The sequence below is a fragment of the Ailuropoda melanoleuca genome, chromosome 2 (genome assembly GCF_002007445.2).
Source record: "Ailuropoda melanoleuca isolate Jingjing chromosome 2, ASM200744v2, whole genome shotgun sequence".
Taxonomy (NCBI): domain Eukaryota; kingdom Metazoa; phylum Chordata; class Mammalia; order Carnivora; family Ursidae; genus Ailuropoda; species Ailuropoda melanoleuca.
Window position 1 is genome coordinate 188361090 of NC_048219.1, and position 25996 is coordinate 188387085.

General features: G+C 38.9%; 1 protein-coding gene across 1 annotated transcript in view; it reads right to left on the reverse strand.

The window, feature by feature from the left end:
- Positions 1-6601: 6601 nt before the first annotated feature.
- LOC100478156 (thiamine transporter 2-like) overlaps positions 6602-25996 on the reverse strand; it is a 21832-nt gene continuing 2437 nt past the window's right edge. Inside the window, 5 exon segments of the mRNA XM_034642628.1 lie at positions 6602-7050; positions 7053-7068; positions 15557-15698; positions 21680-21872; positions 25928-25988. Of these exon segments, the coding sequence (XP_034498519.1) occupies positions 6896-7050; positions 7053-7068; positions 15557-15698; positions 21680-21872; positions 25928-25988 (567 nt within the window). The 3' untranslated portion in view covers positions 6602-6895.

Here is a 25996-nt window from a genome sequence, read left to right on the forward strand (position 1 = left end):
CAAGAGATAGGAGAATAGGTTTGAGAGCTTTTAAGGAGGCACAATCACAGAATTCAGTGGAAGACCAGATATGGGGCTAAGAGAAACAAGGGATTGATTCAAAGCTGACTTTTGAATGGATTGTCAGCTGGATGGAGAAGGCGCAGTGGAGGCAGGTAGCTTTTCTGGTGGGGTTGGTGATTGGGCTGGGGAGATTGTGGCTTGAGCCTGGGGCCCAGGACATGGCAGGTGCCTCGGGACAGTGGGAAGAGGATGGGGCGCAAATTGGCTGTCTGTGAATTTGGAGCGTGGAAGAGATTCTAAACTGGAGGAAGGAATCTGGGAAATGCATATGGGAACTGAAGCCCTGGGGGTGGATGTGAGCACCAAGGGAGAGAGTGTGGAGAGAGAGAAGGGAGCATCGGGTCAAGATTTTCAATAGACAACTTTCAGGGTTAAGGAAGGAAAGAGGGTCATTTAGTTTAAAACTAGTCCATATCTCTTTGCAAATACAGACATGAGCATGTAACCTCACAAGAACTAAAATGGCCCATTTAATGAGGTGTAAAGTACATGACAGTAATAGATGTGAAAAAAATTGGAAAGAAATGGCTTGTTCAATTTGGTCATTCGTATGGGCTCTACCTCTCAGAAGTTTCTGTTAGAGCAGGGTGGTTTCAGCTGAATATATGGAGAGAAAACCACGGAGGAGAGGCGGAAAAGGAGCCAGCAGTAATCAAGTGCTTTCTTAGTTCTAAATCTCAAAGTTTCATCTGTGTTTCTGTGGAAATGAAGACCCCTCCAAAATGGCAGCGTCTCTTAGTTTGCCTCTAAAACGACTTTAAGAAGAAAAGCTAAAATTAGCAAATGCATTGGGTCAAAAAACATCCATAAGAATGTAAACAAGGAGTAGCCCTGGATGAGCTTGTTGTGGAAACTGCACTGGCAACAATGAGGAAGTGCTGGGGTCATGTGTCCGGGGTCACTCGTCCATCCCCACCCTCCTCAAGATGGTATATAAGGGGCGCCCCCAGCAGAAGGCGGCAGCAGACCTCTCTCACCTCCTGAGTCTCCCTCCTCACCTCTCCTGAGTCCTTACTCTCCTGACACCATGGGGTGCTGTGGCTGTGGTAGTTGTGGTGGCTGCAGCAGTGGCTGCGGTGGCGGCTGTGGTGGCGGCTGTGGTGGCTGTGGCGGTGGCTGTGGCGGTGGCTGTGGTGGCTGTGGTGGCGGCTGTGGTGGCAGCTGTACCACCTGCAGGTGCTACCGGGTCAACTGCTGCCCCTGCTGCACCGGCTGCTGTGGGTGCTGCTGCACTGTCCCTGTGGTCTGCTGCTGCCGCCGCTCCTGTGGCAGCAGCTCGTGTGGCTGTGGCTCGTGTGGCTGCGGCTCGTGCGGCTGCGGCGGTGGGAAGGGCTGCTGCCAGCAGAAGTGCTGCTGTCAGCAGAAGTGCTGTAAGAAGCAATGCTGCTGCTAGTGGACGGTGTGTGGGGGCTGCCGGGGCCCATTCAGTTGGTAAGACTTCCTCCTTCCTGTTGCTCTTCCCCCACCTGATGGTCCTGAAAATACCCTTTTCCTGTCTTTCTTTGGTGCCTTAAGTCCTTCCATCAGAAGAGTCCCTGAAGAGAAGGCATCTACTGGAAAAAATACGTATGCAGCCAGACATCAGAGTAATTGTGCAAATTACGAATGAAATCATGATGCCAAATACTTGGTTTGATGGAAATACCCACTGCCCTTCAGTTCTGTCTTTTCCCACTTTTTCTTGTCATCATGCATAGTTTTTCCCCCTTTTTCCCTTCCTAGTCATTATATAATACTGTCTAAATTTCCTAATAAAATAAAAACTAGAAGTCCATACAAGTCTTTTTGCCTTTGTCGTGTATGTGCGCATGGAATCCCGGTTTGTTCTGAAACTTGAGAGCAAATATACCTTTGCATGTTTTTAAAACCCTTGTAGCAGTCGCAGGTTCAAAGCCCTAGCCGGGTCTCTGGGGACCGCCCTCTCCCCTCAGTGAAACTTCACTCTCCTGCCAGCCTCCTCCCTCCCTTACAGCCCAGTGCGCCGACTCTCTGGGAGACACGGTCTCCATGTATTGATGTAACGAAATGGCCTTTCAGTGGCTACTCCTTAAGCCCTACGCGGGCCTTCCGCTCAGGACCCAAATACAGAATTTAATGCTGGGCCTGAGACCATTTGGGCTTTCCATGGGGTCTCTTTGGTGGAAATATTCAGTCTTTTCCTTTTCCTCTTTCTAAAGTTTTTTGGTGTATGCAGTTTTCTTCTTTCGATTATTTCAGTTCACCGCAGCATAACAGACATGGCCTTGCTGGGATCTGGCCTGGAAGTGGGCTATCGGCATGTGGAGGGTGGGAATATGATCACGGAGATTCCACACAGAGAGGGGATGATACAGCCAGGCTCACTTGAGATTTGGTGTCGGGGTGGGGCCCCTTCTGTCTTGAAAAAACTCTATGACTCTCTGCTTCCTGGGGCTCTGGCCTATAAACTGGTGTCTGCCAGAGACCTATGGACATAATCCTAAGATCACAAATTGACTTAAATCATCTGTAGACTTGAGAATACTCTACAATATCCCATAACACAATGGGATGAGGCTTGGATGTGGGGCAGGAGAATATAACTGCAAAACTTCCAGACCGGTAAAAGCCAAGGTGAGGGCTGAGGCAAGAGAGAGAGAGTGAGAGAAATGAAAGTGAAAACAAAACACCTCTCAAAGTAAGTTGGCAAAGTTTCAAAACTCTTTGTAGTAGGAAGCCTCTAACATGGCTCCCAATGATCCCTGCCTCCTGGTGTTCACACCCTTGTGGAATCACCTTCTCTTGAGTATGAGCTAATCTAGTGGCTAATGATGAGAATAGCACAAAAGCGACAGGATGCCACATTCTTGATTAGGTTACAAAAATCTGTGACTTCCCTCTTCAAGCGAATTCTTGATTTCTTGGCTGGAACACTTTGATGAAGCAAGCTGATGTGCTGGAGAGGCTCATGTGGCCAGGAGCTGAGCGCAGTCTCCACTCAACAGCCAGCAAGGAGTTGAAGCCTTCTGCTCAGTGGCCATGAGGAACCGAATCCTGGCAACAATTACATGAGCTTGGAAATGCATCATGCCCCAGTCAATGCCCTGCCTCCTTGAGATGACCACGGTCCAGTCAACACCTTGACTTCCTGTAGGAGACCCTGAAGTATAGGGCTCGGCTAAGGTGTACCCAGATTTCTGACTCAGAAACTGTGAGATAATAAATGTGTGGCGTTGTAAGCCATGAGTGTTGGGGTAGTTTGCTATACAATACTAAACAACTAACACACATTTAAAAACATCTAATGTTAAGAAAGGGCAACAAAATAAAGTTGGAACATGAATTCATTTCAGATGAAACTGACTTTATAGAACTAACAGTGTCCTTTAAATATTTTTTGGATCTTTCAAACAATAAATAAGAGAATGATTTCCATAAAAAAGAAGAGGATTGATAGTGAAAATATAGGTAGAAACAAAATAAAAATAGGTTGATATCAAAATCTCAGGAATAAAAAAAAAATGTGTGAGTGGAAATAAAAACTCAAGCAACAGAATAAGACACCACCAAAGGCCGAATTTGTGAATTGCAAGATGGATAGCAGGCGTTCACTTGCACACAACAGAGAGAGACAGAGTCCCAGAGTAGAAACTGTAGTAGTCTGTCTTGACGTGATATCTAGTCTGGGAAAAAGGTTTTAAAGACTTTCCCAATAGGGCTGCCTCCTATGCCCAAGGATTTCTTTCTACTACCATCAAACTTACTCACCTGGACTTAAATTCCAGATACCCCTGGATGGATAAAATTTCATTCAACTTTTACTCTGCTAAAAACACTGGACTCCAAAGTATCATGAAGCAATGGTAGCATTTTCCATTATGACTGTTATTGAATATGGAGTTGCTTAAAATTAATTAGAACACTTTTGCTCATACAAATCAAGTAAGAATTTAGTAAACAGTTCATCTATTTCTTTTCTATGGATACCAACTAGCCAACACCACACGTATCTGTGAGTTAGACTATTCTGACCACTGCCTTGGCTCCATTGTCCATTATGGTAACCATACCCATCTTTTCTTTAGCAACTCAGTGCTTCCGTGTGGCCCCTGCCACCTTAGGATCCCATGACCTCCATTGTATTTAAGAATCCCAGTTCATTGGTAACAGTTCCCATTTAAATTTCTGACCTAAAAAGAAAAGCAACCACAGAGTTCTTCTAGAATGGTAGGCTGCTCTCACGAATGTCTTCTCACAGTTATGGTAAAAGGTGTGTCTTCTGGATCCTCCCAAGTTGGGTGAACAAATCCACGTGATAAACCCACTCTAACATCGTAATTTCCCTACGCTTTTGAATACCTTCCTCTAGAGCATAACTAGGCAGTTCTGGCAATTCAACTCACTTAGTGTAGACCACTTATGGCTTCATGTTTCAGCTAACCAACCAACCTGGCAGCCCATATCAACAAATTCTGCTTGATCCAACTTTATGCTCCTTCTACCATGATCCCACAACCTTAAGACCCATTCCCACGCGTATTATCTAGATTTCTGTCTGTACAAACTGGGAGAATCATGTAGCTCTTTTGGAGTGTAATGCCTCTCCACACATTTTGTGCTTTCCCTTTTGCCGCCTGCTGAAACTTGAGTCTAGTTAAAAGTTTAGAAGCAAAGGGGGATGGTGGGGTGGGTCTGAGGAGACGCAGCAATGTCTTGCTACCTTGGCTGATGCCATTACAGGACTATCTCAATAGGCAAGGGTGGAAGGGCAGCTTCTAATGGCAAAGACTTGGCAGATCTTGGGCTGAGATATCCCCAGCTTTATGGAGATCTGACCACATGTTTCCATTCCAGTTTTCAGGATTCCATTCATTCCCAGTGAATGTCCTCACTTTATCAGAAGACACCCTGCAAGGTTAGGAATTCAGTTTGCATTGTAAAGCAGCCAATCACAGAATAAGACTCTGGGTTTGGTTATCAGAAATCTCAGCTCTGTGGCTGCAGGAGATAAGGGTTTATTTCAGGGAAGGATTAGAGCTTTCAGGACATTAATGTAGTACTTCAGGTGGGAATTTGAAGCCCTGAGCTCATCCTTTTTTCTCCCTTGTTTTCTCTAGTGCTGTCAGGAGCAACCATCCAATTCCATCATTCTCTTTAGTTTAACTAAAATAGTCTAGGTTGACAAATAATGGCAATCCAGAACCTCACCCTGTACAGGTATTTGTACTGTGCTGAATATTGCCCCTCCAATTTATGTTCATCTGGAAGCTATAAACATGTCTTTATTAGGGTCAACCCTAAATCCAATATGATTGGCCTCCTTATACTAAGAGGGGACTTTGGACATAGAGACGACACACCGGGAGAACATCATGTGACAATAGCGGAACAAATTGGAATGATGTGTCTACAAGCCACGGGATATTAAGAATTGCCAGCAACTGCTCAAAGCTAGGAAAAGACAAGGAAGGATCCTTCCCTAGACCAAGTTTTCAGAGAGCAAGTATGGCCCCACCAACACCTTGATTTCAGACTTCTAGATTCCAGAACTGTGAGAAAAGAAGTTTCTGCTTAAAGTGACTCAATTTGTGGTCATTTGTTTTAAGAACATTAGGAAACTAATATAGTATGTGATTAGGAGTGTCCAATGCTGACACTTGTGTGTCTAAAACCACATCATGTCCTGACTACTAGCGCCTTCTTTATGACTGGAAACAGATTCATAGTGGCTTTAAATCTAACTAGATCAGATAACCAGTTCCAGAAAACCCAGAAACTGTTCAGAAAAGTCGTTCTTATAAATCTTTCCTCTATAACCACTCCTAGAACCAAAATCTGTATCAATCAGAATTCAGCCTGAGAAACAGAACCAGTGGAGATATATATATTGAAAAATTTATTTCAAGTTGTTGGCTTACTTGACTGTGGGGGCTGGGGAGGCCATGTCCAAAATTCATAGGGCTGGCCATCAGGACGGGTAGGCTAGAATTCTTGGGCATGTCCTCAGATGGAACTTCTTTCTCTGGGAAGGCTCAGTTCTGCTCTTAAGGCCTTTCAACTGATTGAACTGGGCCCATCCAGATTTAATCTCCTTTACGTAAAATCAACAGATTGTGACCTTTAATCCCATCTGCAAAATCCATTGCAGCAACAGCTCCACTAGTACTTGTTTGAATAAATAAGGAACTTGGCCTAGTCAAGTTGACACATAAGACTGACTGTCACAAATTGCAACAAACTTATCCATTAGTGTGGAAAGAACTGAAATCATTACAATATGCAATCTTTTCATGTAGAGTCATGGTAAAGTTTAATAAAAAATTTTTCCTTAATTTTTTGGCCTCATTTTATAGGAATTAAATGATTTCCCCATTCTAACTTTTTGGTAGTATACAGTATGAGTATAATAATAATGGTTATCACATGTTGATCATTTACTATGCATCAGGCCTGCGCTAGAAACTTCTTTATTACTCAAACCAAAACAAATCACACTTTTATGAGGTTGGGCACAGAAAACCTGTATCTCTCATTCACTCTGTGATATTTCATGTTTCTGTTCTTGGATGGTCCCATTTGTCTGATTTCCATGTTCTTTTGGGGTGGATCTGAAAATATTAAAACAGTATGCAGGGTCCTAATTGCTCACCGAGGCCATAAAGATGGCTGGTTTCAACTTGGTCCACTCCAGTTTTTGGTTGTACCCAGTTCACCAGCCCATAGCGGAGGTTTTGATATGGTGTTGACGAGGTTGATGATAATCCTGTCTTTTATGGTATTTTAATCTAGGACAAAAAATTAAAATGCCACGTAGTGTAGTACTATATATTTTCAGAGTCGTCCGTCCTTTGAGTCCATAGTAGGAGAGACCAGGCTAAAACTGTGTTACTGTGTTCATATCAGAAATTGAGTCCTCCAGTTCACTTGGATTGTGACCAGTAGAAGACCTACATTTTTCCTTTCCACATTTGGCTGAACAGATTATGTAAAGGCTTCTCATTAGGAAAATTCCAGCAATAACAGAAAAGAGCTCCCATAAATTAAAAACTAAAAAAGAAAAAGAAATTAATGAATGACATTAAAATGGATATTCCACACGAAAGATAGGTACTGATGACTTACTACTAGCTGGGAGATCGTAAACAGGTCATGGATTCTCTCTCTGCCTCCATTTTCTCAATTGTAAAATCAGAATAATAACAATATTTACACATTTGTTGTGAGGATTAAATGAGTTATTACATAGAAGATATATAGAACAGTGCCTACATGGTAGAACTCAATCAATGTTAACTGTCTGTAGTTCTGAAACTCTCTGTCTATATAGAGTATGTAGTCTTCCTTCTTGCTTTCCTTCTTTCATATTCACATTTTGTATATGACATTGGGAGTTTATTTTTTTTGTAGAATATTACATGTGTTTCTATCCAAAAAATAATAATAAAAAGAGAACGTTTCTATCCAAAATATTGAAATGATATTAATAGCTGTACAGAAGTTTAGAACTTGTATATATTCCTAACGAAGAAATTGAACATTTAATTATTTTTAATGATTCTCCTTAGATACACAGATCAAGAGGTCTTAATTATGTTCTATCTTTTAAAAAATTTGACTCTATTAATTTTTGAAATTTTTGTTTGCATGGTATGAATTTTCCCTCCTCCCTTCAAACTTCAGATGTCTTTATAATTTTAAATGTGTCTTTTGTCAATGGATTATAGTTGTAACCCTTTAAGAATCTAACCTGAAATTTTTTTTTTATTATTTTTATTTTTTTCCTGGGTTGTTTAGCATTGAATTGCTTGATTTTTATTTTTGGAAAATCATAAACATTCATAAAAGTGGACAGGACAGTATCCAAATGCCCATGAATCTAGGACCTGGTTTCATCAATCACCAGCTCATAGCCAATCTTGTTTCCACAATGCCCCAATCACTTCTCCTTTCCCCTCGCAGATTAATTTGAATCTAGTATCAAATAATGTAATAAATATTTCAGCTTGTATCTTTAAAAAGAGGGACACACAAAAGCGTAACCGCGAATCATTAATACATCTAAAAAATTAACAATTGTTTAATATTGTCTATTCAGTATTCAAGTTTCCCTGCTTATTTCATAATATTTTTACTTTCTGGGTATGAATCAGGATTCAAAAAGATCCACACATTGTGATTGCTGAATTTCTCAAGACGCTAGTGATCTTTTCTAAAAATTTTATTTGTTGAAAATCTGTAATTTCCCAGATGTTGGCGTTTTTTGGTGATAATCCTGGATGTCATGTAATGAGTTATTCTGCTTCCCCTATTTCCTGTAAATTGGCAGTTCAACCTATGAGTTAACGTGTTATTTTAGTGACAACTAACATATTTGTGTTTTTTGCCACCATATTTTTCCAATTTTTCATGCTCCTTCATTTTCCCCCTCCCTTCTTGAGCTCTCTCGTGTGACTCTTTTTCCATATACTGTTTCATTCCTTTCTTCTGCATAAAAATTGCATATCTACTTCTAATTTTTTGTCATGGTAACACTTGAAATATTGACTCTTAAATAACAAAGCAGGGGTGGATAAAGGTGATGGTGGTGGGAGTTGTCTGCCTTGGGTATGGGCAGTAAGTGGAGAGAACTCTCTGCAGAGAATATTAAAACTATAATAAAACTGATTAAAAGTCTGTTGCATCTCATTATCGTCATGCTGCAGCAGTTTAAACAATGCTGGTGATGAAATCCGCCTCCCTACCAGATGGGCTGCCATCCCTCTCCCTGCTCAGTGTGTTGCCCTCGCAGCGTCTAATCAATAATTCCTGCCCTCCTCCAGAACAGCACAGAAATCCTTCGTTTTGAACGTCTTCTACTGATATATACTATTGTTGTCAACTACTTCAGGCATCTTTTTAAAAACTGCTCAAGATATAAAATATTACTCTTTTATTTTTAAAGATTTTATTTATTTATTTATTTATTTATTTATTTATTTATTTATTTATTTATTTATTTTAGAGAGGGTGGGGAGAGGCAGAGGCAAAGGGAGGGAGAATCTCAAGCGGACTCCACGCTGAGCGGGAAGTCCGATAGGGGGCTCCATACTAGGACCCTGAGATCACGACTTGAGCTGAAATCGAGTTGGACGCTCAACGTACAGAGCCCCCAAGCCCCCTAAATATTACTCTTTTAAATGATGAGTGTTTGTTTCGATTGATTCACAAGTTTAGTTCTTTTTTCACATTCCTTCTTTCAGGAATACCTTCCTTTGGGGATAATTTTCCTTCTTCGTCAAGGGCATCCTTTAGAAATTGCTATTGTAAAGGTTTGTTGGTGATAACACAACTCATTCTATTTCCATTTGTCCTCGGTTTCCTCTCATTTTTAAAATGTGGTTTCTCGGGGCGCCTGGGTGGCTCAGTCCTTAAGCGTCTGCCTTTGGCTCAGGGCGTGATCCCGGAGTTCTGGGATCGACCCCATGTCGGCTCCTCCGCTGGGAACCTGCTTCTTCCTCTCCCACTTCCCCTGCTTGTGTTCCCTGTCTTGCTGGCTGTCTCTCTCTCTGTGAAATAAATAAAATCTTAAAAATAAATAAATAAATAAGTAAAATAAAATAAAATGTGGTTTCTAGGCTGGCCACTATTCTCTGCTACCCTTGAAGGCATTGCTTTGCTGGCTTCTACTGTGAGCCACTAACACACCCATCATCGATGATCTGTGGCTGATATTCTGTTTCTCTAATTTTAAGATGTCTTTTTCTTTGGTTTTCTGCATTGAACCACAGTGTGTTTGATATGAATTTCTTTTTACTTACTCTTTTTGAGATTTTGGGGTCTTCTTTCTTAATTCTGAGAATCCATGCTCTTAATTCTGGAAAATTCTAAGTATTTCTTTATCAGCCTCTCTTTACTACCTTTATTATCTCCTCCAGGAGCCCTAAAGAGATATTTGTTAAACTTTCTTGCTTTCATCTCCATGTGTGTTAATCTTCCCACTTCTCTCTCTCTCTGTGCTGCGTTCTTGGTGATTTCTGCCCATTCAATAACTCTTCCTATATATGCGTCTAACTTGCTCTTAACATATTTAAATTTCTAATTCTCATGAGTTCTATTTTTCCCAAATATTCACAATCATTCATGAGGTATCTTGTTCCATTCTCATGTTGTTATTTTCCTTTGTGTGCAAACCTGTCAAACATCTTTACATGCTAATGCTGGTTAATTTCTCTGTCTAAAATCTTTGTCAGTCTGATTCTGCTACTTATTATTTCAGTTGGCTTGCTCATGGCACTTTATATCCATGCATGATTTTGGACTTTTTTAAAAATCATAATCTCATATTTGGTGGCACTTTATCTGTGGCATTTTTTTTTTTTTTTTTAATTTCTGTATTAAGGGACAGTCTTCCAGAGAGCATTAGTTTTGATACAAACGGGTGCCTGGGGGCCATTACCAACCAGGGCTATTTTATTTTTTATTTTTTATTTTTTTTAAAGATTTTTATTTATTTATTCGACAGAGATAGAGACAGCCAGTGAGAGAGGGAACACAAGCAGGGGGAGTGGGAGAGGAAGAAGCAGGCTCATAGCGGAGGAGCCTGATGTGGGGCTCGATCCCATAACGCCAGGATCACGCCCTGAGCCGAAGGCAGACGCTTAACCACTGTGCCACCCAGGCGCCCCAGGGCTATTTTAAACAAAATACTCAGCTTTAGAAAAAAAAAATCTTTAGCCTGTAGAAATTGGGCCCTAGAGTTATATGAGTGCTGGCTTATGAAAGCAAATTTCCAGGGTAGATTCCTCTGATACCCCCCCCGAGGTTCATCTGCTTTGTTGGAGTTTCCCCCATCATTTCATGTTTTGTTTCTGTATAACCACTCACTGAGGATGTACCTTTGGGGGGGCCATGAAAACCAAAATTCCAGCTCCCTGGGAGAATCTGCAGATGCTTGAGCACATGACAGGTTCAGTGTTTCCTTATCTATCTGGTTTCCTGTTCCTGCTTTGACCTCTGTGGAGTGTTCTTATTTCTTACCAATTCAGCCATTTATTTAAAAAATCTTAAATTTACATCAAGGAGTTTTAGGTGTTTTGTAGGGTAAAGGATTTTTTCTGAAACCTGGTTTATTGTTGCTTTGATGGAAATAAGCCTTTCTTATTTTAATATTTTTAAAGTCTGTGGCTTTTAATGGAAGTAAGTCTTTCTTAATTTAATATTTTTAAAAACCCTTGCTGACTTTAAACTTCAAACAACGTGGACACCTGCCGTTCTTCTCCTTCTTCAAACGTAATCCCTCGACCCCATTCCTCTGAAGGTACTTGCCTTCAGACCATTTCCACTAGGATAGGAAAGTAAGAAAACAAGACCAGGGTCTGAAGGTCAGGACCCAAACTCATTGAAAATCTATATAAGTAGTTATTTTGTTTGATGATGAAAATCTGGCCTTACCTTTAGCTACTCTGAGTTAGGATTTCAAAATGGTTTATGAAATAGTGAAACCTAAATCCAACAGACCACACATCTCACATGTTTTGAGTTAATGAATGTGACCTGAAAACACTCATCTGAGCTATCTGGACTGGCAAATAGTCCATGCTTTAAACACATCTGAAAAATTTCAGATTGATGTATGGAAGGCTGCCCAAAATCTGAACGAATCCCCATTTCATGCACTTAAAAATAATAGCATCGCTGTTCTACTTTTTGTGAGATAATCGTTCTGTTTAGAGTGCCCCTTCCCTTATTAAGCCCTTTGGGGTTAAAACTAAAACTCCATTTTCATGATTCTAATTTTTACTTAATTTAAGGCAGCCGAAAGTACCAGTTATCCTAGCTAGATAATCTAATGGAGTGTGTAATCAGGGGTCCATCTGGTCCCCGCGTGGCTGAGTGCAGTGGCTTCCTGCCAAGAGAGCTGGGGAGGATCATTTTGCATTTCCCCATGAGGACTTGACAGACAGAGCAGAGCAGCAGCTGTGGTTTCCATGACATCGAGGAGTCACTTTACACCAGTGGCTTTTCCCTTTTCTTTTCCATGTGTACTTCCCCAACTTGCTGGTGTTGGGGTTCAGGACAAGCTACCCCAAATATGACACTTTGGCCTAGTGAATATTTTTTAACTGAAGGAATCTGAGACGTGGCAGGTGCAGGAAGGACTTTCAGACCTTCCTTTGGAGCAGGTCATAAGACCCTAGTGTCTACACAGGAGGAAAGGAACATGCTTATCTCCAAAGATAAAGGGACACAGAGAGGAATCTGAATGAACAGGCTGTGTGAAGACTCCCCAATTTACTATTCTTAGCTCATATCCTTTTTGTCCTATCACATTTTTTTCCCACAACTTTCCACTCTTTATCAAATCTAGCATAAAAACACTCGGCTTCGCTATTTCTTTGGGTCTTCATTTCCTTATGAAGGTTCCTGTGTTACATAAAACTTATATCAAATACATGTGTACGCTTTTGCTAATTTGTTGTTACAGAGACACAGCTGAGAACCAAATAGGGTGAGAGGAAGCAATATTTTTCCTCCCCTACAGTTTCAAGAGTTGCTTTTCATATCTTAAGCCTTAGGACAGTCCAGGGAGGTGGTGGGTGAAATTAATGAGATTCATGAATGGGAGTTGAATGAATGTCACTCCCGCAATCAAAAAGAAAATGATGGTTACCAATGTGTTCCCTATTCCAAGGGGTATCTCTGCAAATTGAAGGGTGAAACCCAGCAGGGGGTGAGAGGGATGGAGGGATACAGTAACAGGTAACTAACTTGTGAGTAATTGGGTGTTTTCATGTGAAATCTGTGAGGTGGTATTACTTCTTTTACCTAACAAAGGGATTATTTTTTAAAGATTTTATTTATTTACTTATTTGAGAGAGAGGGAGGGAGAGCGAGCATACAGGGGGAGGAGCAAAGGGAGAGGGATGTAATTTCCTGCAGACTTCCTGCTGAGTGTAGAGCCTGATGCCCCGCTCCATCTCAAGACCCTGAGATCATGACCTGAGCTGAAACCGAGAGTCAGACACTTAACTGACTGAGCCACCCCGGTGCCCCCACCCCAAAGGATTATTTTTAAAAAATTAAACTTTTTGGAATTGTGTGATTATTTACCCACTCCCTCTAAAGTCCCTCATATTTATACCTATGAATTTCACGTATTTTTTTAAAAACAAAATACCCCCAGAAATTTTCTTATGCCTTCAGTAAAGCTATACTTTAAAGTTCCTGCTTTTTACATAACTAGCTAAATTACTCCTTAGCTTTTTCTAGATGAGGTAAAAAGATTCTTTTAGCTGTTCTCATGGGCCTTTTTCCCCTAGCCTTTCAGTAATATTCAAACGTATGCATGGAAGCTTTTTTTAAGATCTCTGTGGTCCTTCTAAATTGAGAAAACTATAAAAAGCCTACGTTGTGATAACAGGTTGAGAAACAATGAGAAAATGGAGGAATTAGTTCAGGTTGTCTCAATGCAGATTTCTGTCCACTGAATCTCTATGTCCTATGAAAATGCTGACTTTGGTTGTAGTTTCTATTTTTTAGATTCCAATCTTTTAAAATGGCACTTGAAATTATATTAAGAAGCTCATGGGATATCCTAAGTGCATAATCAATGATAAATGGACATTTATGACTGAGACTTGGGAGTTATTAATCAATATACCTCTATTTTCCTGGCTTTCTGAAGTTTAATTCAAGCATATTTCATTAGATTCCTACCAGAAATCAATTTTTAAGAAGCCTGCTTTTCAAACCGAGAAATCTGCAGTAACACTTTTTTTGTCTGGGGAATATTTTATAGAAATAGGGTTTGTCTTCCCTTGTGCCTTTGGACTGTATATTTTGTGCTTACCCTGCTCTGGCACCTGGGTACACTAGTCCTTTATTTAGGAGTTGAGTTTTACATTACATAACTCACATGAAAGAATCTCAGTGAGAATTGTTGTAGCATTGAGGATATTGGCAAAGATGATAAGAGAAGATAGATAGAAATACAAAGAAAGATTTTAGAGGAGTGCCCTGAATAGATTTCCCTTGGTTGAGAAGGTAAAATCATTCGGAAAGCTTGACTTATCAGGGGAAACAAAGATGAAGCTTGATTTTTTTCTGCCAAACTTAATTTTCACCCCCAGCTTTGGATGTTCATGTGAACTCCCCCAGAAAGGTCAAAACGGCTCAGGTCATGGTACCAGGGTCCAGGATCGAGTCCCGCATCAGGCTTCTTGCTCAGTGGGGAGTCTGCTCCTCTCTCTGCCTCTGTGGTCCCTCTCCCTCTGTGCTCTCCCTCTCTCTCTCAAGTAATAAATAAAATCTTAAAAAAAAATTTACATCCTCAGGGGAAGGATGAGGAAGTGTGTGGCAGTTACAGATGAAATAAGATTGGCCATAAATTTGGGTGATGGATGCCTGGGACATCATGACACTATTCTTTCTATCTTTATATTTGAAATTTTCCCAAATAAAAAGTTCTTAAGAGATCACTAATAAACATCAAGATTCATATCCATACTTTGTTGATTTCAGGCTTGTGCTCTCGTGATCACATCACATACCTAATGATTTCTAAAAAGCTGGAAAGCCAATTTCAAGCTGGATGATAAACCAGGAATTTAAATTCCATTTTAAAAAGTAACACTTGATCTCTTTTATTCTCAAAAAGAATTGACTCTACAGTAATCTTAGTTTTAATATTTATTCAATGAAGATATCTTTCCTTCTACTGAACTAGTTTGAGATTAAAATAGATTTCTTAAATGTCCTGGTGTTACTTGTTTAATTGTGTTTCCAGAAGTGATTTCTTTTTCTCTTTTTGTTTTTAAAGAAGATCTTCTAATATTCTAAACATTTGTGTTAGGTATGTGTAGAGAGACGTGTAAGACTGACCATCTTGTCCACGAAACTGAGCAGGCTTATGAAGTCTGTGAACTAAGCATTCATAAGATTGGACTTTAGCCAGGGCAAGAAAAACCTTTAGCTGTGGGTAATGAGAACCACTTAAACTGGAATGACTTTATGGGTCTATTTTAGATAGTGCTTTCATTCTTTCACTTGCTTAATGAAAAGGTCACCTGTTTAATGAAAAAGTTTCCTAAGAACTAGAATGTATCTTAACTACACCATATTTATAGCTCTCAATACAAAATTATTCCATTGAAGACATCATACTAAATGAAAACAAGCCAGAAACAAAAGGCTATCACTCTATGATTCCATTTATAGGACTTCCTAAAATGACAAAGCGATAGGGGTAGGAAACCCATCAGCGGGTTGCTGGAGGTAGTGTGGAGAGAGGCCGCGGATGGCACAGGGGCATGGGCATTGTCTGGGTGAAGGTGCGGTTCTTTATTTTCACGTGGTGGTGGCTACACAGCTCTGTGTTTGCCCAAATTAACAGAACTGTATATAAACTTATTTATATGTCAATTTATTGTATGAAAATTATCTCAGTAAGTCCAGTTACTATGTATAATAATATAAGGTTGTGTGTGTATAGTTTTCAAAGTATGCCTCTGTGTCGGTGAGGGCACAGTGAGGACCCGGTGAGGGCACGTCCACTTACCTGGATGCTGACCGGAAGCCCTAGTCCCTGGTTGTCCACCACGGCTACAGTCACGACAGTCTGGATCACCAGGGCAATGAAGGTGTTGATTCCGAACACCAGGGCATAGCGTTCCACGCTGAGATTAACAGCAATCTGAAATCTGACAGTGTACACATGGAAAGAGTTTTGAAAGCACACATATGTGGGCTTTTTTTATTTTTTAAAGATTTTTTTTAAATGTATTCATTTGGGAGAGAGAGAGAAAGCAGAGAGAGAGCACAAGAGCAGGGGTGGGAGAGGCAGAGCAAGAGGGAGAAGCGGACCCCCCGCTGAGCGGGGAGCATTGTGCTGGGCTCCATGCAGGCCTCTATCCCAGGACTCTGGGATCATGACCTGAGCAGAAGGCAGCCGGTGAACCCACTGAACCACCCAGGTGCCCGCATTATGTTGGCTTTTAAATGCAGAGCAGGGAATCGTGTTGTTCCCAAGATCTGGAGCCCCTCACGCAGCCCAGGCTTCTGTTGAGTTTCATGCTAAAAGCTCCTCCAGCAGAGAAAAAGGAACGGAGGCGAAATGAACAGTGAAGCGTTACGTTTTAACATTTCATGCGATGTGATATATTATAAGAATTTAAAACTAATTAACCTTCTCTAAATTAAGCCAAATATTCCAAATGCTCTGCAACTAGGGAACACTGAACATTATTAAACGTGGATATGGTTTAACAGTCACTTTTTAGCCTAGACATAGCAATGAGTAAATCATGAACTGATGAGTTTTTACTTATTTGGAGGCTCTTCACTGGGTCATTGACTGTCTACATTAACAGTTTCAGAACCTAAGAGGTGAATTTTTCTCTGGAAAACTCACATATTTGCTTTCACAGTTGGTTCAATCTGGCCATTAGTTCATTTTAAATAAGTGAGTTTTTGAATTTAGTTGGGCAAGACTGACATGTATGCTTTCAAATTTTCCCACCTAATTTAGCTAACCTGAATTTATTTAAAAATATGAAAACAAATGGAAAGTTTTAACTATTTTTACTTCCCCTCCCGAAATCCTCACATTAAAACACAAATGCGAGCATTTAAAAATTATGTGATTCAATGAAAATGTGTTATTTCAGTGCAAAAAATTACCATCTAAATATAGCAAAACCCACAAATTATCCTAGATCCCTAGATCCCAAAGTGACTAAAACACGTGATCCAAATAGGCCTTATAATTTCGGGACTTTCTTGCTCAGGCAACAATTTTTCCTTTGGAAAAAAGAAATGCTATACTAGATAGATGGTCTTGAAACCTTAATTAAATCAGATGGTAGATTCCCTTTTAGTATGCAAATTATCCCAAGATGGAATTTTGATTTAATCTGTACAGATGCTTAAACTATCAGTGATTATTTGGTTTTGGGTAAGAACTTTACATGTGGTGGATTCAGATAGAGGCATAATGCTGACATCAGGCTCAGCGTGGCATTGAATCCTAAGATTTTTCAGTCTAAACACAAAAATTATTGTCCCAGGTAACTGAAATGACAAGGAATCATACTGTCTAAATCTTATACTGGTTCATTTCTACATAGGCTTAAAACTATCATGCAGAGTACACTGCTCGGGGCTAATAAGTTCTTGGAAAGAGAATTGTATTCACGTTCTGTTAGGCATTTAGCACTAAATACAGATGAGTCTCTGAGATAGTCTGTAATTTAAAGATAGAGCCACTTTGAAATTTTATTTGATTGTTTATGCTCTATATATTATGCCATTATGGGATTACATTTACCAGTTTACCCTATCTTAAAGGAAAATCATAGGAACAATTTATAAAGCATTAAAAAACACATTACTTTGTGCCCATATAAAAATAGAATGTTTAAATTAAAAACAATAGCCCAACTTTTTGTTTTTTTATGTTATATTACTGTATTTGTTCTTTTTTTTTTTTTTTTAAGATTTTACTTATTTTTTTGAGAGAGAGAGCACAAGCAGGGGAAGGGGCAGAGGGAGAGGGAGAAGTGGACTCTCCAATGAGCAGGGAGCCCAACATGGGACTTGATCCCAGGACCATGGGATCATGACCTAAGCTAAAGGCAGATGCTTCACTGACTGAGCCACTCAGGCATCCCTTTGTTGTTGTTGTTTTTCCAGAAATGCTAACCAAATATTTATCATGAAGCAAGGAATTGATGGGCATACCAATGAACAAGCATGATTCTATCCTCACAGAGCTTACACTCCAACAGGGAATACTTAACTGGACCTAGAGAACTGCTTTGACTACTACTTAATTAAATTTATCAGTTTTATCATGAAAAAGAAATATGAAGTAAGTCTCTTCTTTCGTAGAGTAATCAGATTTTTTTTTATATGAACTTCTTATATCACATGATAGTTGAAACCATGGATGGTCAATCATCTTAGAATTTCTTCTAAATCTAAACTCTAACCCTTTGCATTAGAAATACATTTATCCTACACTTGCTAAATTTATTTTAAAAATTTCTTAGGAGGGGCGCCTGGGTGGCACAGCGGTTAAGCGTCTGCCTTCGGCTCAGGGTGTGATCCCGGCGTTATGGGATCGAGCCCCACATCAGGCTCTTCCGCTATGAGCCTGCTTCTTCCTCTCCCACTACTCCTGCTTGTGCTCCCTCTCTCGCTGGCTGTCTCTATCTCTGTCAAAAAAGTAAATAAAATCTTAAAAAAAATAAAAATAAAAATTTCTTAGGAGTTAGAGTAGTAAAAAGATGTGAATGAAGTTACAGTGACTGGATTCACCTACAGAGAAAATGATATTCTATCAGTATTCTGAAGTTGGGCATGTGAGTGATAATTTCATTTAGCACCAAATTTGACAGATCTATGAGGTCAAGTTCTCTTTTTTCCCCACTGTGAGTGTGTATCCTGACATTAAGATACTATTTGTTGAGTCCTGTCCAGTAATTAGATAATTTAAATAATGTAACCAAAGTTAATTATGTCTTAAATAATTATTCTCTTCAATAAACTTATCAATCACCTGACTGAATTGACAAGTTAGATGAAAGATGATCATTGAGCTGTATGTAGAATGCTCTGAACATACTGTCTGGGAAAACCCTGAGAGTCAAAAGTATGAGTTCCATCCTCATGGCCTCTCGGAATCTTAGCGTTCTTATTACTCTTGTGGCTTACCCCTCTACTTTCTCATGTCTATAATAAATTGTTCTGAGAATTTTTCAATACACCAAAACATTTGGGTTGTTTTTTCCTAAACCATCTCATATTCTGACAGATAATCTTACTATTTTTTTTCAAATTTTCCTATTTGTTTCTTTAGTAGAGCGATATTGACTCGCTTCACAGTATGCAATAGATATGCAGATGGCTGTGAACCAATCTGTTCTGAAATATTCAAGGATAATATACTCTTACCTTTTCACTATGTGGAAGCTGTGGTCAGGACAGTAAAAATAACTCTGAAAAATTATTTTTACTAATTTTCAGGTTCTCCATCTTCCTAAATGTAGCCATTGAACATTAAGTCAACTAATTTAGGTTTGACTTAAGTTCCTTTTCCTAATCAAGAGTTAGATTGCTAAGAGGAAACAAAACATTTTAAATGATTTCTAAAATAAAAGTGGGGGAAGATAGAGATCTCCTTGTTAGGATGTTGAAGGTCAGAAAAGACCAAAATAACAATAAGAAAATAACACAGTAAGCCAAAAATTATACTATTCCATAAAGAAAACAGAAATATAGTAAAAATGCTGAAAATCAAATAAAAACAGAAAATCTTAGAAGAAGCCAAAAGCAAAATTATCATCACATTTAAGGGAACAACAATGAGAATGACAACAAACTCCTTAATGCAAGCTGGGAGACAATGGAATAGTAAATCTGTAAAGTGATGAATGGGGGAAAAACCCACTACCAACTTAGAATTCTAATCAGCAAAAATATACTTAAAAATGACAGTAAAATGTATTTTCAAATAAATAAAATTTGAGAGAAATTTTCACCAGGAGGTTTGTAAGGCAAGATATGTTAAAAGAAGTTTTCAGGCTGAGGTGAATCAACAGCAGATGGAAACTTGTATCTACAGAAAGAAATGAAAAGGATTGGGAATGGTAAACTAATGAGTAAGTATAAAAGATTATATTTTTGGTCTTAATATTAAAAAAGATGATTTTCTGTTTAATGTAAATAGAATAATAATGTATTGTAGGGTTTATAACACAAACTGAAGTAAAATCTATGAAACGGTACAAGGGACAGGGAGTAAATGGAATTATGTTGGTCTAAAGTATTTATACACAAAGTGGTATAATATTAATTTAAGGAAAACTGATGAGTTAAAAATCTAGCCCCACTAAAAACATAAAGACTTAGATAAGAAAAACAAATAGAGGAAATAAAAATGGAATTAAAAAGAAAGCTCAATGAACTTCAAAAGAGAATAAAGACAAACAGGTGGGACAAATAGTAAGCAAATAACAAACTGGTAGACTTAAACCCAATTGTAAGTTACATGGAGTTCATGGATGAGCCTCTCGAATGTGCAAATTAATGTTTTAAATGAATGTGCATTTTTTGATATATAAATTAATGTTTTTGATCAAATTTGGAAACTTTTGGCCATTGTATCTACTTGTTTTTTCTTCTTCTTTATGTTCTCCTCTTCTGGGACTCCATAATGCATATATTGATACGTTTTATGGTATTCCATAGGTCTCTAAGAAAAGTTTAAGGACAAAGAGCATGTCCAAGATTATGCAGCCCATAATGTTAGGTCAGGAAAATATTTTCAGATGTTTGCTTTGTCTCTGATCAACTTCCTAATTAAATTTAAACATATTGCCACACAGGAAATGATAAGTAACACCTACCTAATTCTTTTTTAGGTATTCTTAGGCAGCATTCATCACTTCCTTAGCTCATTTTCTTTCCATTCTAATTAATCAAGATCAAATATTCCCTATGTTTACACTACTGTATGATTTAACGTTTCTTATTTTTATAGTAGTTTCATAGAAGAGCTTCAGTTCTACAACGGCTCTGAGACTATTTGATAAGTTGTTTCAAAAAGAAATGAATGTGCTATGATTATTCAAGCATGTAAGAGGTGAAAACTAAACAGTCAAAATTAGATGCAATCACATCTTATTTTGTTGCTAAATAAAACAAAATCAAAGTGGAGAGATTGGAACAACTGTACGCTGTTGGTGGGAATACAAAATGGTACAGCCACTATGGAAAACAGTATGGAGGTTCCTCAACGAATTAAAAATGGAGCTACCATACAATCCAGAAATTCCCACTTCTGAGTATTTGTTCAAAATAATTGAAATCAGGATCTAGAAGAAATATGAGCACTCCCATGTCCATTATACTGCTATTCACAATAGCCAAGATGTGAAAACAACCTAAATGTCTGTAGATGGATTAATGAATAAAGAAAATGTGGTATATACATACAACTGACATTATTTCGCCTTTAAAAAGAAGGAAATCCTGTAATATGGGACAACATGGATAAATCTTGGGAACACTATGCTATATGAAATGTGTCAGTCATAAAAGGACAAATGTTACATGATTCCATTTGTATGACGTGTCTAAAATAATCAAATTCACAGAAGCAAGGGATAGGATGGTAGTTTCCAAGGGCTGCATGGAGGGGAAAATCAAGTTGCTATTGAATGTGTATAAATATGTATCTTTCAGTTATGTGACATAAATAAGTTCTAGCAGTCCGATGTACAACGTTGTGCCTATATGTAGCAATCCTGTAGTGTGCACTTAAAAGCTGGCTAAGAGATTAGATCTCATGTCAAATGTTTTCATCAAATAAAAAAAAAGAGGACTATAAAAGAAAAAATCAATAAAATCATTCTGTTAAATAAACACAATATAAAAAACATAAGAAATCAAAGCCTCAGAGCATATCACTATTTATTAATTATGAGAACTTTGAATTTTTTTGCCTGAATAATAACCCTAATCAAGTCCCAGGAGAAAGTCCATTAAAATAGTAATACTGTTGTTGTCTCTTATATTAAGCATTAAATATAACATTGCAAATGTTATACAGAAGAACTGGAAGAATAAATAAACCTATTCTATTGCTTGAGATTTAGATAAAGAAATGATAAATACTTACGCTGCTATCGTTATGAGAAACATGTAACTTGACTTGAATATCATGAAACCAGCATAGCCCACCCAAATATTAGTTGTGTAATGCATGAGAAACAGAGACCCTGCGTCTGCTGCTGAGAACATTGCCAGGGCCAGCTCTCCCAGGAGATCCCAGTTGACTTTCACACAGCCCACTGTGAAGGCTGCCAGAGCTCCTGGAAAGGAAGGAATCAGTATATATTACATCTTGTCATTCCACACAAAACAAAGTAGGGTACCATTTTGTAAAAATTCACACTGGATGGGCACTGAAGCATTTCCAGGCTAGGGTAAAAAATGTTGACCAATTGTGAACTTTGAAGAAAATCACTCGATCCAGCTCTCTGAAGTGTACATGTCTTTTTCTCCTGAAGTTTGAAATAGACCAACTGAATTTGGGTTTCCACAAATCACAGACTGGAATGGCCCCAGAGAGGCCATTTTTTTCTTTCTTCTTCCCTTTGTGGCAGATAAAACTTGGGTTCAGAAACCTGGTGTCAAACAAAAACAAATCCAGACTTTGATAGGGGGAGGCTTTATTTAGAAGAAAGACTTGCCATAATAGGGAGAATGCTCTGATTGCTGAAATCTGCAAGCATCTTGAAATCAAACAGAAAAAGGGTTTTCTTTTATAGAGTAATCCTTCGCTGTAGGGCAAGCAGACATAAGCAAGATCTTTGGAGAGGAAGCTGGACACGGAAAGGGAAATGATCAGTGGAGACTGATAGGAAAGTGTCCTGCTGTGGTCAATTTTCAGGAGAAGTTGATGGGGGCTGGGGCATATTCCATATTGCGTTGTGTTTACTCAGAGTTGGGGCAAGCAGAATGTAAGGGGCCTGTAATAAGGAGAGGCCTGACTCAAGTTCAGTCAAGACAAAGCACAGCAGAAGGAACGGTCACTTGTGAATACTTGGTGACCAAGTGAGGCACCAAGTTCTTCAAACTGAATGCCAGCCCTTGCTACCATGTCCTTCTCTGTGCCATGTTATGAATGTTCTAGCAAGGAGGGATTCTCTCTCTGTGTCCTTATCACTGTTTTCTCTATCTTCTCTATAACATAGATTTAATAATTTTCTCAAATCCCTGAAAGATACTAACCTTCTTTTCAAGAATTCTCTCTATACACTTTCCCCCCATTTGTTAGTTTAACCATTCCCCGCTTTATTTGTTGACTCATTCACTCACCTACTCACCTATCAAACATTTTTGAGCTTCTTTGTGGGAAAACATGGTGGTAAACTTTGGATCCTTGCCCTTGAAAATAATATAGCCTGGAGAAATTAGATATTTCAATTTTTAGTTTAAATAATGTGTGGTAGGATTGTGGAAGTGCTGACCCTAACTCAAATTCAAACTAACCATAACCTAGTGGTTCTCACAAGGGTGTTTTTGCCCTTCAGGGGACAGATGGCAATATTTGAAGACAATTTTGGTTGTCATGACTTGGCAGGGGTGGTGGTTCTGCTGGCGGTGGTGCTAAGGGCATCTAGTTGGTTAAGACCGGTGATGCTGTGGGACATCTTATAATGCACAGGACAGCCCCCATGACAAAGAATTTCCCTGCCCAACATGTCCATATTGCTGAGGATGAGAAACTTTGACCGAGACTTACATGTAGTCACAAGACGTATCCCTGGGACAAATTCATGTTATAATATGCATTAGATGGACGTACTTATAATGCGCTTTTACATTGTGCCATGAATGAAGTAATCAATTGTCAGGTTTCTTGTGACCCTTAGCTTTCTTTCTTGAAGACATGGCTTAATTTACATGCAGCCTTAGATCAGTAAACCAGTCCTACTTCACCTGGTTCTGCCTAAAAATTTGACACTAATTAAGGTCACAAAAAGACTAAAGAAAGATTGTGTTTAGGGGGCTTTTAAAGAGTGAATTTTATGAACATTTTACCTTTTCTACACACGCCCTCAGTAAGGGCACGTTATCTGAAGAGAAGAGGATTGTTTTCTCCCTTCTCCCGAGGAGCAAGTCCTTAGAGAGGAAATAGGTTTAAGATAAACAAATCCTAGAACAGGTTTCTAGAAGTCAAAATGGAATTTTTAGAAAGGGAAGTGAGAACTATATTACCCCAACAATGGACCCTGAAATGTTCAATAAATATGTGGGTGTGGAACGCCCGAACTTCAAAAATAATATCTTCAAAGTCTTATTTGATGTGAAAGCTTTGTTATGTCAGGAAAATCCATGTGCATTCTTGGGTTCACTTCAAAGACAGCTCTGGGCTCTACCCTTCAGACTTTAGAGCATTAACTCTGTGTCAGCCCACCTTCCCGCCTTCTCTTCACCTCACTCTCTTTGGAAAAGGATTTTAAAATTCACAAAATATGTTCTGAGAAAAAGGAAGAGTCCATGGACAAGAATCTGAGAACCCCAAACCACTGTAGCTTCCCAGCCAGGAGGGAAGTTTTTCGAGAGTAGAAAGGCCAGGATAGGGTTGAAGGGTGAATCCCGTAGCAGAAGCTGGGGACCCTCATTCCCTCCGAGACCTTCTCGGTTACTCAATCTCACTGCCTTTTCCTGTTGCACAAAATGCAATATCAGAAATCCATCTATGGGTAAATAAGGTTGAAGCAGATATTACCAGTCAGCTCAAGGAGAAGCAATAAACAGAAACACACATATCCTCTTGGAAGTCCCGCCTCTCCCATCATGTCACACCCTGCCTTTCTCCTTTCCTAGTGCTCTTTGTCTTGTGCTGCCATTTTCTCCACAACCAAGGATTGCTATTTGTTAAGGGCTACTGTGGAGGGACACAGTTCTTACTGGTTCTTACTAATGACAAATGAATGAAAGTATATTATGTAGGAAAGGCCAGAGAGAAAATTATATAAGATAATACAATAAGCTGGCTGTAGAGAAGAGATAGGGTGGAAGATTGTAAGAATCCTGTCTGGATTCAATATTATTCTAGCAAATATCTGGATATGGTAGGGAATGGAGAAGCTTAGTAGGGAAAATAATCTTAATTTGAAGACAACAAGCTTTGGCAAATCCCTACATGTAGAGTTAAGGAAAGATATAAATAAATTATTTAAGTTATCTCAATGGGAACCTTTGAAATGATAAAGTAGCTCCTAGAACAGTAACTTTCAAACTTCTTTGACCATAGCCTGAAAAAGAAACATATTTTATATGTCCACCAGTACGTACATACGTGTATGTAAACAGAATTTTCACAAAACAGAATTTATCCTTATAAGATGCTATGCTCCCTATTCTTCTATTCTTCTATTCTATTCTATTCTATTCTATTCTATTCTATTCTATTCTATTCTATTCTATTCTTTCTATTCTATTCTATTCTATTCTATTCTATTCTATTCTATTCCATTCCATTCCATTCCATTCCATTCCATTCCATTCTATTCTATTTTAAATTTTCTATTCTGTTCTTTGATTTAAAAATGCTGGTCAGAAATCCACTACGTTAATTTCAAGGTCTATATTCTATAAAGGGTCAGAGAGTAAATATTTTAGGCTTGCAGACCACATAGCCTTCTTTGTTTTTATTTGGTTGATTGCCTGGATTTATTATTTTTACAACCCTTGTCATATATTATTTTTTCCTTTAAAACCTCTTAAAAATGTAAAAACTATTAGCTCTGGTGGGCCACGGGCCATCATTTGCCCACCTCTACTAATGGTTTGCAAACCACAGTTTGAAGACTAGAGTTTCAGAGCAGTTAGAGAGCAGAGTGATTTAGTAGGTTAACTATAAACCATTCAACTCTTTATGGCCAAAACAGATTCGGCCTGTGGGACACAAATTTGCAGTCCCTGTTTTTAGGGATGGGTAACACTTTATCTTCCATGGATAGCTTTGTCAATCTTTCATTATATTCATTGCCTCTTTTAAATTTTGTGCAAAAACTCTTTTCTTGGGGTGCCTGGGTGGCACAGCAGTTGAGTGTCTGCCTTCGGCTCAGGGTGTGATCCCGGCGTTATGGGATCGAGCCCCACATCAGGCTCCTCTGCTGGGAGCCTGCTTCNAGCCTGCTTCTTCCTCTCCCACTCCCCCTGCTTGTGTTCCCTCTCTCGCTGGCTGTCTCTCTGTCAAATAAATAAATAAAATCTTAAAAAAAAAAACCTCTTTTCTTTTTCAGAGTATTTGGTATTCAGTATTGAAATCATTACTACCAATCTATCTAAGACTATGATTTGGAAGACTATATTTCTTGCATATTGAAAAGATAAAGTCTGGTATACTGACCTCCAAAGGTTGCAATAGCTTCCACTGCCCCATTATAGACTGCAGAACTCTGGGACGGTGCCTTGTAAT